The sequence below is a fragment of the Drosophila biarmipes genome, unplaced genomic scaffold (genome assembly GCF_025231255.1).
Source record: "Drosophila biarmipes strain raj3 unplaced genomic scaffold, RU_DBia_V1.1 ptg000008l, whole genome shotgun sequence".
In the NCBI taxonomy this organism is placed as follows: domain Eukaryota; kingdom Metazoa; phylum Arthropoda; class Insecta; order Diptera; family Drosophilidae; genus Drosophila; species Drosophila biarmipes.
The window spans coordinates 683,668-701,675 of NW_026114529.1; the positions used below are offsets into that span (position 1 = coordinate 683,668).

Genomic DNA, 18,008 nt, shown 5'->3' on the forward strand with positions numbered 1-18,008 from the left:
TTGCTCGGGGGATCATGTCTAGGTCTAAACCGTAGGTGTTGGCGGACCATTCAACTTGTTCCAGGAACTCGAACGGTTTCTCCGCCCCGTCGAACCTGAATGACCACTCGCGGACTTGTTTTGCGACCCTTGCATAATCCTCCTGGCTGTGTCTAGAGGTCAGCACCGTTGTCTTCCTGTCCTGGCTTGACTCTCTCCTGTGGGCCTCCCTTTGCATGTTGTCGACGCTCAGGCTTGCTACTAGGTTATCCCCTTTAGCGTTAGTTAGCGTGATACTCGGGCCGGTTCTGTCGTAATACATGGCTTCCAGCTCAGCCCAGATGTCGGCGAGTTGTGGGTCGTTCTCTGTTTCGGAGTAATACTCCGACAATGTCCTCCTCATGTCCTCTAATCTGCCGTCCAGGACGACATTAAGCCTTTGTGCGACATGGGCGAAGTCCTCCTTCTTTAGGCGGTAAATCCACTTCTTTCCCATTCTGTTTATTTTGCTTTCACCGCTGGGACAATCACGATTTGGGCGCCAGATGTAACGAACTGATTTCTTTGGTTTCTGCTCGCTACGGTATTTGTGCGGCTAGCTCAGTAGATTGTGTGTGTTCGTCCCACCAAATTTATATAAACGTGACCGCCCAGTAGTTCAGTGAAAAAGCACAGAATTCTCGGGTTCGGAGTGGGTTTATTGCGGGTATAACTGCAGTCGGCTTTATAACTTGCTCGCCTCGCTGTTGTGGGTTGTGGGTTGTCTTGTCGCTCCTCGAAGATCCTTGCCCGCTGATTGCTTCTGACATGGCTGGCTCGGTGACTGCTCGGCCACGGTTCAGACTCGCTATGGGGTCAGCCGTGCGGGCTTAGGGAAACGTCACCGTTCTCAGACTAGGGTGAACAGACCGACGAGCTCTCTAGGATCACTCCTCTCGATACCCGACCGCCTGTCCCTTGCTCTGTCCCGGATGGTCCCACGGGCTTCCGCTCAGATCGTGCGGACAGTCAAGGCAGAACGCCAGGAAGCTGCCTCGCTTTTCACTTCGCTTCTGTACCTCGTGTGAACGAACGTTCCACCCTAGCCTCACCCTTCCGCGTACTGTCCGTGCCGTTTCTGCGGGCTCGATCCTCCTTGCGTGGCCGTTGCGGTGTGGTGTCCTGCTTGCTGGTGGCGATGTCCTGCGAACTACTCCTGACAGGTGGCTGTAGGTCTTGACTTCTGTGCTGGGTTCGAGGGTATACGCCGATCCGGGACTTCTCTCCCTTCTGGCTCGTGACTCTCAGGGTTCTGTTGCGCCGCTCCGGGACTTCTCTCCCTTCTGGCCCGCTACTCTAGGGGTTCCGTTGCGCCGCTCCGGGACTTCTCTCCCTTCTGGCTCGCTACTCTAGGGGTTCTGTTACGCCGCTCCGGGACTTCTCTCCCTTCTGGCTTGCCACTCTCGATTTCAAATCTCAGTCTAGTAGACCCTCCAGGCGTACCGCCGGGACTTCGTCGGCAGGACAGAACAGAACTTAGCCGTGTGGCGCCTCCTTAGACCTCAGCCACCTGTGTCTCAGTTCGGAGATTCCTAGTAATCCCAATCCCGAACGTCTCGACGTGACGATCTTGCTCCTCGTAGGCTCCCACGGCGCTGCTTCCGACGACTCCTTGCTCTCGACTGACTGCTCGCTCTTGACTGAATGCTCTCCGCTGGGTCACTGATCTCAATGCTCTCGACCGAATGACTGATGCTGAATGACTGATCTTGACTGACTCTTCTCAATGACTGATCTTGACTGACTGATCTTAATGACTGATCTTGACTGACTGATCCCGCTGCCAGCGCCCTGCGGGTTTATATAGGGCCTCTGGGAACCGTTATTTCCCTTTTGCACACGGCCCGCCAAAACTCTCCACATCGGGTCCAAAGTCCATGGTTTCTGTTTGACCCTCTTGTCCTTGACGCACTGCCTCCCGCCGCCGTCCAGCCTGATGCTGCCGTCCCGCTGATCCCGGAGACGCATGCGGCATGTTTGTGTGCCGCACCGCTGCTGAGATGCGGCACCTTCTTTCCAAAGTCCAAAGTCCGGAAGCGTCCCGCTACTCCTTTTTGCACACGGCACTCTCGCTCCGCCCGCCAAGTCTCCGCTCTCTCCGTCTCCATTGTTGGTCTCGAAACTCTCTTGGTCTCCGAACCCTCGTCTCCAACCTCTCTTCCTCTCCAAACTCTCTCGCTGTCCAAACTCTTGTCTCCAAACTCTCTTCCTCTCCAAACTCTCCCGTTCTCCGTCCTCGATCTCCAAACTCTCTCGTTCTCCGTCCTCGATCTCCAAACTCTCTCGTTCTCCGTCCTCGACCTCCAAACTCTCTCGTTCTACGTCCTCGCTCTTCGCCGCGCCGCCACTACGCGAATTCGCCGCGTACCTGGTGAGCGGCCGGCCATCTGCTGCTGGGATTTGTGGGGAGTTATTCAACTCCTCACAATGTCTTTCAAAATTTCTCTTATCTGGCCGCAATAAATATTTAGAAATCAAATCTCAGATGTGGGAATATTTTCAAAAGTCCGCTTGGGTTCTTTCCCAGAACTTTTAGCTGGTAAATTGTCAAAGATTTTCACCTTTTCACCAATGTCTTTCAAAATGTCTATTACCTGGCCGCAATAAAAGGGGCACATCCAAACTGATGGTGAGCACGCTCATTAGGAAGATCATGGGACTGACGCCAACATCCTCACGGGCTGACTGACGAATAGCAAGTCCCATAATAGGAGTTGATATCAACTCACAAGTATACATGCAATTTTAACATGAAATAAAAAGTCAGAAGTTTATTTGGTAGCAAAATAAAAAAATTATTCATTTATTTGATATATATTGAAATTTTTTATGGCCCCGTTTCGGCGATTTGTATAGAAGAAGCAGGGGTGCTTTTCCGATGTTAATTTAGGATTACAAAATGTAAAATGTTCACCATATTTCGTAGTTTTCAGATCATGCCCACCTTGATTCATTAACATAGTTTTTGTGCTTAGAAGGTTAAATTGTTCAATGAATTTTTCAATTTCCTATGAAATTCCATTTAATTAATTTGTTTCTTTGAAGCATTAAGGATTTGAAGCCCTTTACACATATAAACTCAACTATAAAAATATGTATATAAATTGTCTTGTTTTGGTGCTACTTTTAAAAAATGACAAAATATTGTATGCATTCTTTAGAGCACAAAGTTTAAGTTAGGATATTTCTCAAATACAAATTCAATTTCTTTTACAATAAAATTACTATTATTATTGAAGAAACCTTGAACATCAATCGAAACAGTATCTAGCATAATTTTCCTAAACTTAAACAATTCGTTGTACTAATTGGGTCATATTCAACAAAAGTTTTATGTAAAGCGACAAAAAGCTTGGGCATTTTCATGACTTGGTTTCATAAGTAATATTGAAATTCTAACATCAGTATGACCAGATTACACTGATTCGTTTTGACATGAAATATTCAAGACATTAAAATTATCATATAGATATGAATTCAAGTGAACTTTAAAGATTGATAAATTACTTGTGATAAATTCTTCATTTAGTATAAATCCTATTATTGAGAATCGTGGTTTTTTGCGGCTAGCAGACAATTTCGCAATTCGATTTCACTTTCGTCTCTATTTCTTCATCCAATGGATTTTGATTTTAAAAATTATTTAGACACATACAGATAATTACCATTAAAAACCAATCAAGGCAACAGCTAAAAATATCTTGTAGCAACTGTACCAAGTCCAAAGAGCTCAACCATTATCATGAATCAGAAAACCAGATGAACATTGTAATCAAAGAGTTTAATAAATTTAATAAAAAGATGATGATATCAAAGACAAGGATGCCTAAAAGTGAAAGATTCCCGATTCTCAGGGCAGAGCGCAAAACCTATAACTCTCGATTTGGAGGAACACATACTATTCATCTTTTCAGCGTAAAAGCATAAGTTAGATGGTTAATGAAAAATTCAATATTCGTAAAAGTAACGAAAATTTGTATTTCTAATAAGGCAATAATATTTTTAAATTAGATATTTTAAAAATATAACAATTTTTAAAATAATATGAAAAATTTCAAATCTTTTTTATTGGGAAATGGTATAAATATATAGATAATGGCATTTTCTAAACAGTATTTGTTTAGTACCAGAGGAGTGACTTTTAGAAAATTTTAATTTCTTTCCGTATTAAGTTTACAAAATATACAATGATGAATATTTTTTCTTAGTTTACCAAGGCTAGGTTCGCATTGAAGCGATCTCAAACAAGTCAAAAACCAGAGGAATTTACAATTGGAGGAAACTTTTAAGCCCATTACCTAACCCTTACATGAACGGGTTAAGGAAAATAAAAAACAAAAGACGTCTAATGTAAAAGACAATATAAAAGTGAAACGTGAATTGAATAAAATTACAAAATACAACAATGATGCGATTTATACTTTACAGCTGATGAGAAAGATTTCCAATCTAATTGAAATATAAATTCATGAAGGTCTTCCGATGAATGTAGTTTCTACAACGAATTCATTTCACAGACGAATATAAGAGAAAATTAAAAAAAAGATAAAAGAGTGAAAATGAAGGGGCAACATTTTTACCAATGTATACAGAAGAGGGTGTTAGAAGATCTGGAAGATAAAAGCATTTACCAATGCTTACATCTTATAGCTCTGTATTAACACCCATATCGTCCTCTTCTTATAATTTTAATATCAGTAATTTTACCAGCGGGAATGTGTTAAATAAAGGTTATGGACCTAAAAAAAATGAAAAGAATTCATAAACATTGGGGAACAAAGAACTAAAGTTTAAAGATAATAAAATAAAATTGTCTAGTGGAATGAGTTGTGATCTGGCCTTTGGTCTGTACTCTTTAGTAAACCTGAAAGCTATGTAATCAAGATTTAAAAATGCATACAAATATAACCATACTATTAGGAAGTTTAAGGGCAATAATTTTTATTCTACAACGTCTACTCCACTTCGCTCAGAAACAGGTTTCGTTTACGTGACTCTTCAGAAGTAAAATCCAAACTATGTATGTATACTGGAATGTTGTTAATGAGTTAGTCTAACGATTGGAAATTTTGGTGTCATCAGAAGCAGCGGTTAACACCGGTCACAATAATGACATTTTTTCCGTGTTAGAAAAGTTGCGTGAGTAAAGGACTGTATATTTTAATGGGATTTATATTTACATTTATGAACATCATGTGTGATGTGTTTATTCTACATAAGGTCTATTCCTTTAGATCAGACAATCGAATCTTATTGCTCAAAATAAAAGTATCAAAACGGAAAAAAAAATCGTTAGATAACGATGATCTAGCAACGAAACAATATACTGATGAGAACATCGGAAAGTTGGAAGAAGATTTAATATAAATTATAACTCAACATATTAATCGTCGACTCACAAAAATTATAAGCTTAGAAAATAAAATTGAATTGTATAATAAGAGGGCAGACAGTGCTAACCAAATGTTTGCCAAAATTCTATAAATATTAAAAGCATTGAGGATTACATATTATAATATGTAACAAAACCGAAATCATTAAGGAAAAAAAACGAAAAAACGAAAACGAAACGAAACGAAAATTTCTAAAGGGATCAGGGAAAGAATATGGCATTACATGTACGAGTATGTAAACGATGGATCGGACTTTTATCTATTTGAAAATTTCTTGAGTGAAGCTGGATTGTCATAACTACCTCATCTCAGTATTTTTTTTAGAAAGTTATACTCCAGAAAAAGTAAACTTTAAACTGTTTGCAGAGTATATTCTTTTTAAAGACGAACCTGAACAGATTGAAATCACTAATCACTAATGTTTTAAATGGACCTTGATTTCTGTCTTAAAAATTGTAAGAAATCCGCAAAGATTTCGGCGTATAACATTGACATATCGCTGGAAATAATTCGTTTAAGTGATTAAATAAGATTAGATTTCACAGGGCTGACATTCCCCCTCGAAATAAAATGTATAAATCATTTTCTAAAAAAGATTACTCAAATGAGCGTTAACGTTTTCGAATAAAATGAAGAAACGAGGGAAACACTTTTTCAATCGGAAGTGGAAAAACCTCTTCACATCAATATGTTGTTTTTGAAAGATGGCGGAAATGGACATTATATGAACATTATTTATATTTCAAGGTAAATTCCTCTATTTATTTTTCTGTCTCTTTTAAACAATTAAATAATTTATTCATATTTCGTTTCAAAGACTAATGACTCAAAGAGGAAATCAGAAAAGGGCACAATTTTTCTGCAATGTTTGTTTAAATTTCTCCGGAACTGAGGAAGCTGCATTGAAACACAAGACGCTATGCAGTAGAAAGGTCTCAAAGATGCCGCAGCCCCAAAATAATACTCTGGAATTTACACAAGTTCAACATCAGCTTCAAGTTCCATTCGTTGTCTACGCGGATTTTGAATGCATTCTGGAACCAAAGAATTTTGAAGTGAGACCCAAATTATTTAATATTATTGAACATATTCCAATATCATTACGCCTATTATATAAAGTGTACTTTTGATTCTGGACTAGATAAATTTGTTTTAGAAACAGGAATAAATTCAGGAACCAGTTTTGTATATTTTTTAATCCAAAATCGTACAAAATTGAGTAGTAAATACTTAAAATAGTTACTATTAGAATGACTTTAGAAGACTAAAAGATATTTGAAAATTCGTTGAATTGTTCTTTTTGCCACAAAGTTTTAGGGAAGTTTTGAAATTAGTTTTCTCTATACGTACAGGTTCATGCCCTCAAGTTTGGATACCTTAGCTTCTAATTTAATTGACGATCAAATGAATACTGTTAAGTCATTTTTCAGTAATGATAAAGAATTTCAACTAATGCGCCAGAAGGGTATATTTCCGTAAGAATATTTAGATTCCGTTAATAGACTCGAAGAAACTTCCCTTCCACCAAGGGAAACATTCTATAGTAATTTAACGGAAAAGAAAGGCTTTCAGGAAGATTATGATCATGCTCTTAAGGTTTGATCACATTTCGCATGTTCAACTCTAAAAGACTACTACTAGAATTATATATGGAAACTGAATACCTTTTAGCAGACATATTTTTTTAAATTTCCGAAAATTTAGCATGCAAATTTTTTTACTTGACCCTTGATATACTTGATCAGTATTTTACGACACCGGGTCTTTCTTGGGAGGCAATGCTGAAAGCCACAAATATTCAATTTTAATTGGTGACAGATATAGATATGTAAATGTGGTGATTTTTTTTGGAAGTGGACCTAATATATCCGTACCGTTTACATGATCTTCATAATTGTCTGGCCTCAAAAGAGGATAAGGTAAAAAATTAATTGCTGACCTGGGAAATAAGAAATATTATGTAATACACTTCGGAATTTGCAACAATTTTTACAGAATGGGTTAGTACTGAAAAAGATGCATAGAGGAGTCTAATTCTTAAAAAAGCCTTGGTTTAAAAATTATATTAATATAAATACTTTCCATAAGCAAAATGCAAAAAATAGATTTGAAAAAGATTTTTTTAAGTTCATGAATAGCTCTGTTTATGGAAGAACAATGGAGGACCCAGAGCGCAGAGTCGATATAAAGCTTGCTAGTACTTGGGAAGCTCAGGATGACAACTGTACGAAAAGCGCATTGTGCCAAAATATTAATTTCAAAATCAAATTTTCATAGTGCCACTAAAATTAATAAAAATTTCTATGCAATTCAAAAGAAATGATTGTCCGTTCTATTTAATAAGCCCATGTATATAAGATTTGCAGTATTAGACTTATCGAAAGGGGAAATGTATGATTTTCATTATCAATATATGAAGCCAAAGTTTCAGGAAAAGTTACTCTTGAATTATATATATACTGATTAATTTTTCTATACAATAAAAACTGAGAATTTTTCTAATTATACTCGTAATGATCTTGAAGCCAAATTTGATACATCGGACTATTCAGACGAAAGGATTAAACTCTATAGCTTTAAAAAAGTTAATAAAAAAAATTCAGGTTTTTTTTAAAGATGAGCTTAACGGTGAGCTCATGACAGAATTTGTAGGTCTATGTTCAAAGGTTTATTCTCATAGAATAGATCAAGTTGAGTCTTCACACAATAAAGCAAAGGGAGTGAGTTCACGAAGTCTTACAATTGAACACTATAAAAACGTTTTATTAATCGCCCCACTTTATGGCAATAGAACAATGTTTAGATCAAAAGCACATAAAACAACTAAAGTTAAAGTTAATAAAAAAAGTTATTTGTGGCAAAGAGACAAATTGAAAAAGAAATTTTAGAAAATGTTGAATGGTTAGAAACTAATTCATTTTGCTTAGGTGAAATGATACATAACAATTAATTAACGATGGAGAATCACTAGATAACCTTAAGTTGCAAAAAGAACACATTAAAAAGGAAATATTTTAAAAATCAATTGAATTGGAGATGTTTTATTATGATTGAGACCTTTCTCAAAAACATGTTTATATTTACTAAAACGAACGTAGTCCCTCTTACGGAACTTACTTGGAACAAATATTTTCAAGTGATTATAGGACGTTTGTAATATTTGTCTTTCAAGAAAGAATCCATTACTTGGACTGATTTTAATTGTTCTATGCACTCGATTATTGTATTTATTTATTAATTGTTTAGACATATCTAATCACTTATATTTTCTTTTGAAACAAAGTTCACGCCACATTAGTTCTTTAAGATTTTTATTAGAACGTTCAACTACAGATTCCTTTAGAGTACTGAAGGTGGAATAATGATTTAATTTTAATTAAAAAATTTAGTAGCATCATCAGTTTGGAGGTTTTTTGGTGTTCCATGACCCGATTTAGATATTCTTTCCATGGCTTGAGAAACATCATTAGCACTTTTTGACTTTAATGCCTCATCCAAACCAAATTTCGAAAATGTGTCTATAAGAGTCAACAAGTATTTGTACTCATCGTTTAATTTTGAAAAGACTCCCATTTCAACCAAATCTGCTTGCCACAGATCATTTATATCCCTTGAAATCACTCGCGTTCGTTTAAAGGTTTTTTCGAGATGGTCCATGCAACTCATTTACAATTTATCGCTTAATCATATTCTTCTCATAGGCTGAAAAGCGACACCTATCTCAATTGTATTTTTTTCTGTAATGATATCGGTTTTCGTAACATATTTAAAAATGTTATCCTTAATGCTTTTAATCTTTTCTACAAAACTTGGCCAGCGCTGTCTGCCCTTTTATTATACAATTCAATTTTATTTCCTTAGCTTGAAATTTTCGTGAGTCGACGATAAATATTTTGAATTATAATTTTTCTTAAATCTTCTCCCAACTTTCCGACGTTCTCATCAGTATTTTGTTTCGTGGCTAGATCATCGTTATCTAAGGGTTTTTTTTTCCATTTTTGATCAGTTTATTTTTAGTTTTTAGGTTACCATCCTCATCGATGAATAATCCTTCAGTAGACTTAACACGTCTTTTCAAATTTTCTGATCTTTCTTTATCAACAGAAAAATGTCCAAACTTGTCGACAGACATGTTGTTTATAATTGTAAAATATTTGTGCACTTGCTATTTATATTAATTTAAATATAATCCTTTCCTCACGCAACTCCTCTAGTTTGGAAAAATATTATTATTGATGCCACCAAAAGTTCCAATCGTTCGAATAACTGATTCCACTAGAAAATTTTATTTTATTATATTTAATTTTTACTTATTCCCCAATGTTAATGAATTGCTTTCAGTTGTTTTAAGTCCATAACCTTTATCCAACACATTTCCTCTGGTAAAATTACTGATATTCCGTCTCCCTTTTCTCTTTCCTACATCTTCCTCTATATTCGTCTGTGAAAATAATTCGTTATAGGAATTACTTTCATCGGAAGACCTTCGTGAAATTATTTTTCGATTAGATCGGAGGTCTTTCTTATAAGTTGTAAAGTTTAAATCGTCCAACTCTTTTTTATCATCGTCATATTTTGTATAGTTATTCAATTCACGTTTTAATTTTATACTGTCTTTTACATTAGATGTCTTTTGTTTTTTTCCCCCTAACAAGTTTATGTTGGTTCGGTAATGGGTTTAATAGTTTCCTCCAATTGTAAGTTCGTCTGATTTCTGACTTGTTTGAGATCATCGAATTTTCGCTTCAATGCGAACCTTGCTTTGGTTAACTGAGACAAAATTTCCATCGTAGTATATTTTACAAACTTTATAGAAAAAAAACTTAAATTTTTTGGAAATAAATGTAGCTGTAGCTGTACTGTATATATACTGTATCTCTTTAGTTGTCAACTTTTACCAGCTGTTCTAGTCCATTGTTAAGAATAATCAAAGTTCTTGTTCACTAGATGACAATCGATGTGAAGTAAAGACTTAGACTGTGAATTGCAACGCGTGCGGGGCCACTTTTTATACCATACAGAGCTAACACGTACACGTACCCACACATTGATTTTCATTCCCCCAAATGTAAATTAACCAAGCAAATATACCTTTTATGACTCCACATCTTCTACGAAAGAAAGTAGAAAAGAGAGGCACAGGTGTCCACAGTTGTACGTATTTAAGTCTTGAATTCTATCATAATTGTATTGTTTTCTATAACGCAAGTATTTCACAACTTCTCTAGGTGGCTGAAGATTTCCAAAGTTATCAAAATAATGTATTTTAGTTTTATTTTTACTTATTTTTTTTTTTTTTTGATTTTTCTGGGAGTAGATCTCTCATAAATACATTTCTAAAATGAGGGAAATGTTTCCTATCAAAACATGTAATGTAGATATCTGATAGTGTGTCTTCTAAGAAATTAGTTTTTTTGCTTCTTAATTCCTTTCCCCTTCCTATAGGACTTGAGAAAGAAACCATAGCCCTTTCCTTAGGGTTTAAGATATAAAACTTCTCCTACAGGAACACCTTTAGTTTTCCTGTTTTGACGTTTCTTCTCTTCCATACCTTCTTTAGCCATTCTTGCTAAGCTATCAAGAGCGCTGAGGGCCGTCAAGATCGGCACGATTGGTAGAAAACCTCCAATTTTGGGTACATAAATTACACGAGGAATTTTAACAATTTTGTTAGAACCCATTGATTGATGAATTGGTTTAAGTGCTACATTAATTGCACTCATAATTTCTAATGGTTTTTGTTCTTTTAATGTCTTAATTGCGGCATTAATAACAGTCGAAAGGTTTTTTTCTTCATTGTATTCTTCTTTATCGTTTTCCTCCCCTTCTTTTCCGTCTTATTCAATCCCATCCCAAATTTTTTCTTCGCTTTCATTATATTTGTAACAAAGTATGCTCCTGTCTTTTCAGGCTTTGTCAATCAATATGGAGTCGGCTCTATGTCGTTCACTCAATGCCTTGTTTGTAGAATATGCAATATAGTGCTCTTTGCAGGCTTCATCCAATGGGTTAATTCCTTGATCACCGCTTTTCAAACGTTTCTGTAACTTTAAACCCGGTTCACAAAAATTATAACCCGGAATATGGGTTTCAAACGGTAATGTATTGATTAGCTTATCGACAATACCACCACCGTGTGTAAAATTAACAATACGACTGAAACAATTATTAATACATTTCCCCATTTAATTTATGTTTAATCATCGATGATTTCTCATTGATTAAAGTACCTTAGATTGAAAGTTTCGTTTAATGAGCCAAAAAAAAAAAATTGTAGTTAGAAATATTAACGATGAAAACGAGAAAAATCTACCGCCACGACATAGTCGACTTACCGAATACAATAAGAGCTCCAATTGTCGGGCCTTCCAATTGTGGTAAATTGCTGTAAGACTAATATTATGCTATGTTTAATAGAAAGTCCCAATGGACTAAAATCCGAAAATGTTTATGTTTTTTCAAAAAGTTTATATATACCTAAATATGAGTACTTGGGGAAATTAATTAAACCGATAAAAGAAATGGGATATCATGATTCGATTAGACGTCGCTTGTGAACAGCTGTGTTTACTTTTGTGCTCCAAGTTTTTGTCTTTTTCAGTGATTTTGTGAGAGTGTTCTGTGTGTATTTATTTACAAAGATTAGCCTAAAAATTGCGCTAGTAATTTTAAATAGATCTCCCAGTAAACGGGTACGTGTTAATAGTTATTTTAGCATTTCTATTAGATTTGTTTAATCTCATAGCTTTGTTTGTGTAACTTACGCTACTAAACTTGCTAAAACTCTTTTACTCCCTCTCAATCTCCCTCGCTCTACTTTATAACTGTAACATCCTCTCTAGGCCCCGCTGAATTTCTGGTAGACTTTTTCGGTACTATTTTCTGCAATTCTCTCTCTCTCTCTCTTTCTCTTGCTTGATATATTTTGTATTTGTTCGTGCTGAAAGTTGTTAGTGTCGCACAAGCCACGCTCAGTCGATCGAATATTTTTTTCTCTCGTGATCTCTTACGTTTTGATATATTTTCGCAATCTCGCGCTCTTATTTTTTTTGTAGTTTGTGTCTTTGTAATTTTTGAATTGATCCCAGTGCCAAAATTTACTTTGAGGTATTTTTGATATTTTATTTCATTTTTCATTTGTTTGTCTTTTAATGGCCCTTGTCTGTTCCAAGAAAAACTGCACACCTGCGCCTTCAACGAAAGACCCCTTTATTTTTTGCTGGCTCTGCCATTCGATGATGCTCGTCAAATGTGCAGGATTCACCGGCAGAGTAAAAGATTTTATTGATCTTAACTCTGGTCTTATGTGGTTATGTGGTTCCTGCAAGGAAATGGTGGTTGAGAATATCTCGGGTGCTTTTAGGCAACTCAATGAGGGGTTCAATACCGTCTGTGCCCAGTTTTATAATAAAAAATTATTAACCGAGTCGCCTAAACACAAAAAAGCCAGCTTTACCGCAGTTAATACCACCATGGAATCCCACCCAAATCCGAACTTGGTAGCAGCAGTTCCTGTCGACACAGGGGTAAGCGAACCAACTGTGCGTATGGATACAGCTAGCTCGAGTGAAGTCCACGTTTTCGGAACAAAAGCTTCTGTACTGGCTACGTCAAAGAAATCGGTGCCGACCGTTCCTATAGGTACAGTAGGCACCGTTCCTGGATCTCAGCCTAGTGAGGTTCAGACTGCTGCTGGGGAGCGTAAGAAACTTTCAGTTGTTCCACAATGGAAGCAATTATTTGTTTCTAGATTCACCCCAGATACCACATCTGAGGATGTTCTGAAATTTATACGTGAAAAATTCCCATCCGAAGACATTGCAGTTGAACAATTTCGATTTTCATACGTTCGTAGGATATCGTCTTTTAAAATATTTGCTCCGCCTGATGTTTTTAATGTTTTACTTTCTGAAAGCTTTTGGCTTAATGATGATTTAGTAATTAAAGAATTTGTTCCAAATAAACCGAGAACAAATAACAGGACCTCCACTGTGCCAAAAAACTGAAAATTTTAATTTTGGCGTATCAAAATGTTAGGGGATTAAATATAAAGCTACCCAAGCTTTATGCTGACTCCTCTGCATTAACTGAAGATATTTTAGCTTTTACGGAAACTTGGCTGAAACCAGGGATATCCGACTCTGAAGATCTGTCTTATAACTTTAATACTAATAGGAACGATCGTCACTCATGTAGGGGTGCGGTGTGCCTCTAGCCTACCATCTGAAAGAATTCTCATTCATATTCCCAATGAAATTGAATTTCTAAGTGTGAAAGTTTCTTTGAAATCTTTATCTGTTTTGGTTACATGTTCTTATATTCCACCTGGCTCTGACCTAGTAATTTATGATCTGTCTGCAATAAAATCTGTTTTATCCCTTCTTTCTAACAGAGACCTTTTGATTGTTTTAGGTGACTTTAATCTACCTGATATTTCTTGGTGTCCTCCTACTGACTCATTTGTCGCTATGCCGTTATCCGCCCATGATTTTGTCGATGGCCTTTTAGAATTATCGTTTTAGCAAGTAAGCTTTATAAAAAATTCCTTAAGTAGGCTATTAGATCTTGTGTTTGTACAGACATTGGAAGTGCGACTGAATAATTTTATACAGTGTTAAATACGTTTTTTAATGAATTCGTACCTAAACAGGCAAAAGAATTTGATGACCCTTATACGACCAAATAATTATTTACCTCCCTTGTCCGTCGTATTTTGGAATATTGTTCGTCGGTTTGGAGTCCACAATATCAAGTGCACATCGACCGTATTGAGTCGATACAAAAAAAATTTCACTTATATGCCCTGCGTAGTTTAAACTGGGATCAACACGTAAGGGTACCTTTCTACCAGAGTTGATTAAAATTGCTTAATTTACCTACACTTGTAAATCGTAGAACAATGCTTGGTACTATTTTTATACAAAATCTTATAACAGGTGACATTGATTCTGCAGATCTTTTAAACCGCCTAACATTCAATGTTCCTGTAAGACTAACACGAAATTATTATCCTCTAAATTTGCCACGATGTACATCAAATTTTTGTCGCACGAGCCCTTTTGCTTTCTATGTTAACTATAATAAACTTGATCATCTAATTTGCATTTCAATATCTATCCCGGTATTAAAAACTTATATTTTAACTCATTTGCTTTATTCTTAGTTGTGCCTTTTATTTTCATTTGTGTCCCGTCTCTATTTGTTTTATGTATGTAAGTTATATTACACATTAGATCCCCAAAGCGAGCCCCGAGTCCGTTTACGTAAACAAAAAGATCCCCAAAGCGGTCCCTAAAACTCCGCTAATGTTAACACCAATTTCCGGCCAAGACTGGACTTCAAATTTAATTGGCAAATTGCATCATCATATTTTCCGACTCTCTTGAGCCATTCTCTTTATCATGGGGATATACTCTCTTAAGCCGAGGTTTGATTATTGATCATTGAACTAGAGATCAGGCAGTACGTTTTTGAGATCCGAATCGAGCAGTAGTGCTAATCGAGTAAAAGTAAACAAGCAGTGAATTAACTAAGTTCGACCTATTGAAAAATTGTAGTAGAGATTAAGTGATTAATAAATAAAAATAAATTTTTTTAATTAAATCATAGCTGAGAAACTTAATTGGCGCCCAACGTGGGGCCGTGCGATTAAAAAATTCTAAAAAAACAAAGCTTTAAAATAAACACAAAAAAGTTTTAAAGTGAAAAAAGGAATTTAGCGCGGCCAAAAAAACCCGATACAACCGACGAATAAATAAAAAGTTTGTGTTGATCAAAAAAACTAAGGTGGAAAATAATTAATGAAATAATCCCCTTGAAATCTCAAATTACAAAATAGTGATCGTAACATAAATCCCTCGCGACTATATATATATATATATATATATATATATATATACATATTGGAAAAGAGGGACCTAATTTAAAAACAGAATTAAAGAAGGAAGACCCCGAGACAAAATATAAAAACAAAAAAAGAAGGACGGCCCTAATCAGAATCATCATTCAGGATAAGGACGACCCCAACAGGCAAAATAACAACGAGAAGAAAAAAATAAGGACGATTCGTGAGCGATACTATTTTATTATTATCATACATTTTTTATTATTATTATTATATTAAAAATTTGTAAGAAAGGAAATATAAATATACAAAGTGGAAGAGTTAATTTCAAATTTCGAAAAAGTTCTCAAAATGCCAGAAGCTTCAACAAGCCAGACTGCAGCAAATAAAAGACTCCACATGAATCCGCCCCAAGAAAATTCAAGCCATCAGGCAATAACAAACAACACCATGTTAAATGTAGGAGATTTAATTAAGCAAATTGTAAATTTTGAATTAAATCCATTAAAGGAGGAGACCGTTAACTTAATATCGCAGCTTTCTCACAAAATTGAAACGGTTGAGGATTATCAGACACATCTTATGAGATCATCAAATCTGTTAGGGAATATAAAGGTGAAGAGGATAAATATGTAAGCTGGAGAGAATCGGCAGAAGTAGCCATGGGGCAATATGCCAGAGGGAGTGAAAGATTTTATTCTGCCTTATCTATATTACGAAACAAAATAACAGGAATGGCAAACGACGCCTTAACCCATAACGGTACTGTATTAAATTTGATGCCATAATGGCCAGACTTGACTTCGTTTTTAGCGACAAACGACCAATTCACATTATTGAACAGGAATTAAGTGTATTGAGTCAGGGAAAATTATCCATAATGGATTATTATGGTAGAGTTAATAGAAAATTAAGTCAAACTCAAACCTATAACAGCGGAAATGAATGTGAAACATAAGAAGACAGCTCTTAGAGTTTTCATTACCGGCCTCAACGGCCAAATTTCAGATACTATTTTCTCAATGAATCCACCTGACCTACCAAATGAAATGGTCATAGCTTAGGAATTGGAAAGCAACAACATGAGGACTCATTTCGCAAATAGTTTCTCTACTACTCAGAGAAAACAAAGCGAGCCAAACTCTAGTGGAAATGGACAAACACAACCAACCACAAGACAAGACAGCAAAACAATAGTTACAGTAACCAGCGAAACAATAATAATTTAAGGTTTAATCATGACAACTACCAGAAGAAAAATACTTACGGTTATTATAATCAGAATAAAAATAATTCTTGGAACCACGGTAGATTTAATAATAACCAACAAAAACAGTGGAACACCTATAGGCAGCCACAAAATAACCCGAAACCAATGGAGGTAGACGAGTCTATCCAGGTTCAAAATAAGGCTAACAACAACTATAATCAAGGTTATAATAAATATCAAAATAATAATTATGGTCAGAACAAGTGGGATAAAACAAAAAAATTTGAGACCCAGAACACTCAGCAAGGCCAAGCCCAAAATAAAAGGGTACCAACTGGAACTGTTAACCAACCAGCTAACAAGACGATGAGATTAAATAACATTGAGGAGAACCATTTTTTAGACAAAAGTCAGGAGTAGGCTTACCCTACTTAATTAGAAATGATCCAAAAATAAATAAAAAATTAAAAATATTAATTGACACTGGGGCAACCTCGTGTTATATAAGAACAGGAATTTATAAAAACAAGAACGAGCTTCCAATTTACAAAAGAGTATCCACAGTGAATGTATATTCAATAATTAAATATTATCATACAATAACTATTTTTGATACGCGATATACTTTTTATGAAATAGATGGGCTAGACTCAGATTTACTGGTCATCTATAACCTATTAAAAAAAATAGGAGCGGTAATTGATACAGGGAGTAATTAAATATAATGGAATAAAAGAAAAATTAAATTATGATAACGGAAACATATTAAACCAACATTCTTTAACAAAACAAAACACCATTCTTCCATCAAAAGAATTTATATTAAAAAAATAATTTGATGAAAAAGCTCAAATCAGATCCGAATCTGAAATGGGTAATCAAAGCGAATCTAGTTTGGGATATACAAATCCTGAACACGCCGTCGTTGAAAAATCCGACAAAAATAAAAGTTTGGAATTCAAAAATTCCGGACACGCCGTCGTTGAAATATCCGACAAAAATAAAAGTTTGGGAATTAAAAATCCTGAACGCGCTGTCGTTGAGAAATCCAACAAAAATAAAAGTTTGGAATTTAAAAATTCTGAACACGCCGTCGTTGAGAATCAAAAAATAAACAACATAAAAATATCGTCTGCAGATCGAAGAAAAGATCTGGAGAACGAAATATTAAATATTATCAATGAAGAGCATTCAAAAATAAATATGCAGATCCCATTTAGATACCCGCGGTAAAATAAACACCGTAAATGATAGGGCCATTTACAGCAAACAATACCCTTATGCTCAATCAGCTTCAGATTATGTAAATTCTGAAATAAATCGAATGTTAAATGAAGAAATTATAAGGCCAAGTAGAAGTCCTTATAATTCACCAGTACTAGTAGTACCAAAAAAGGGTTTCAATGAAGACGGAACTCCAAAACTCAGACTCGTAATTGATTATAAAAAACTATTAAAATTAAAATACAATACCAGAAAGATATCCAATGCAGGACCCTTCAGTGTTTTGTCAAATCTTGGGAAAGCCAAATACTGTTCAACA

At 35.5% G+C, this 18,008-nt stretch overlaps 1 protein-coding gene across 1 annotated transcript; it reads left to right on the forward strand.

Annotated features, from left to right (window-relative positions):
• Positions 1-5,830: 5,830 nt before the first annotated feature.
• Positions 5,831-11,623, forward strand: LOC122817841 (uncharacterized). Its single transcript, XM_044091191.2, has 3 exons — positions 5,831-6,158; positions 6,229-6,466; positions 11,322-11,623. The coding sequence occupies exons 1-3, from the start codon at positions 6,100-6,102 to the stop codon at positions 11,391-11,393; spliced, it is 369 nt and encodes a 122-aa protein (XP_043947126.1). The 5' UTR covers positions 5,831-6,099; the 3' UTR covers positions 11,394-11,623.
• Positions 11,624-18,008: the final 6,385 nt, after the last annotated feature.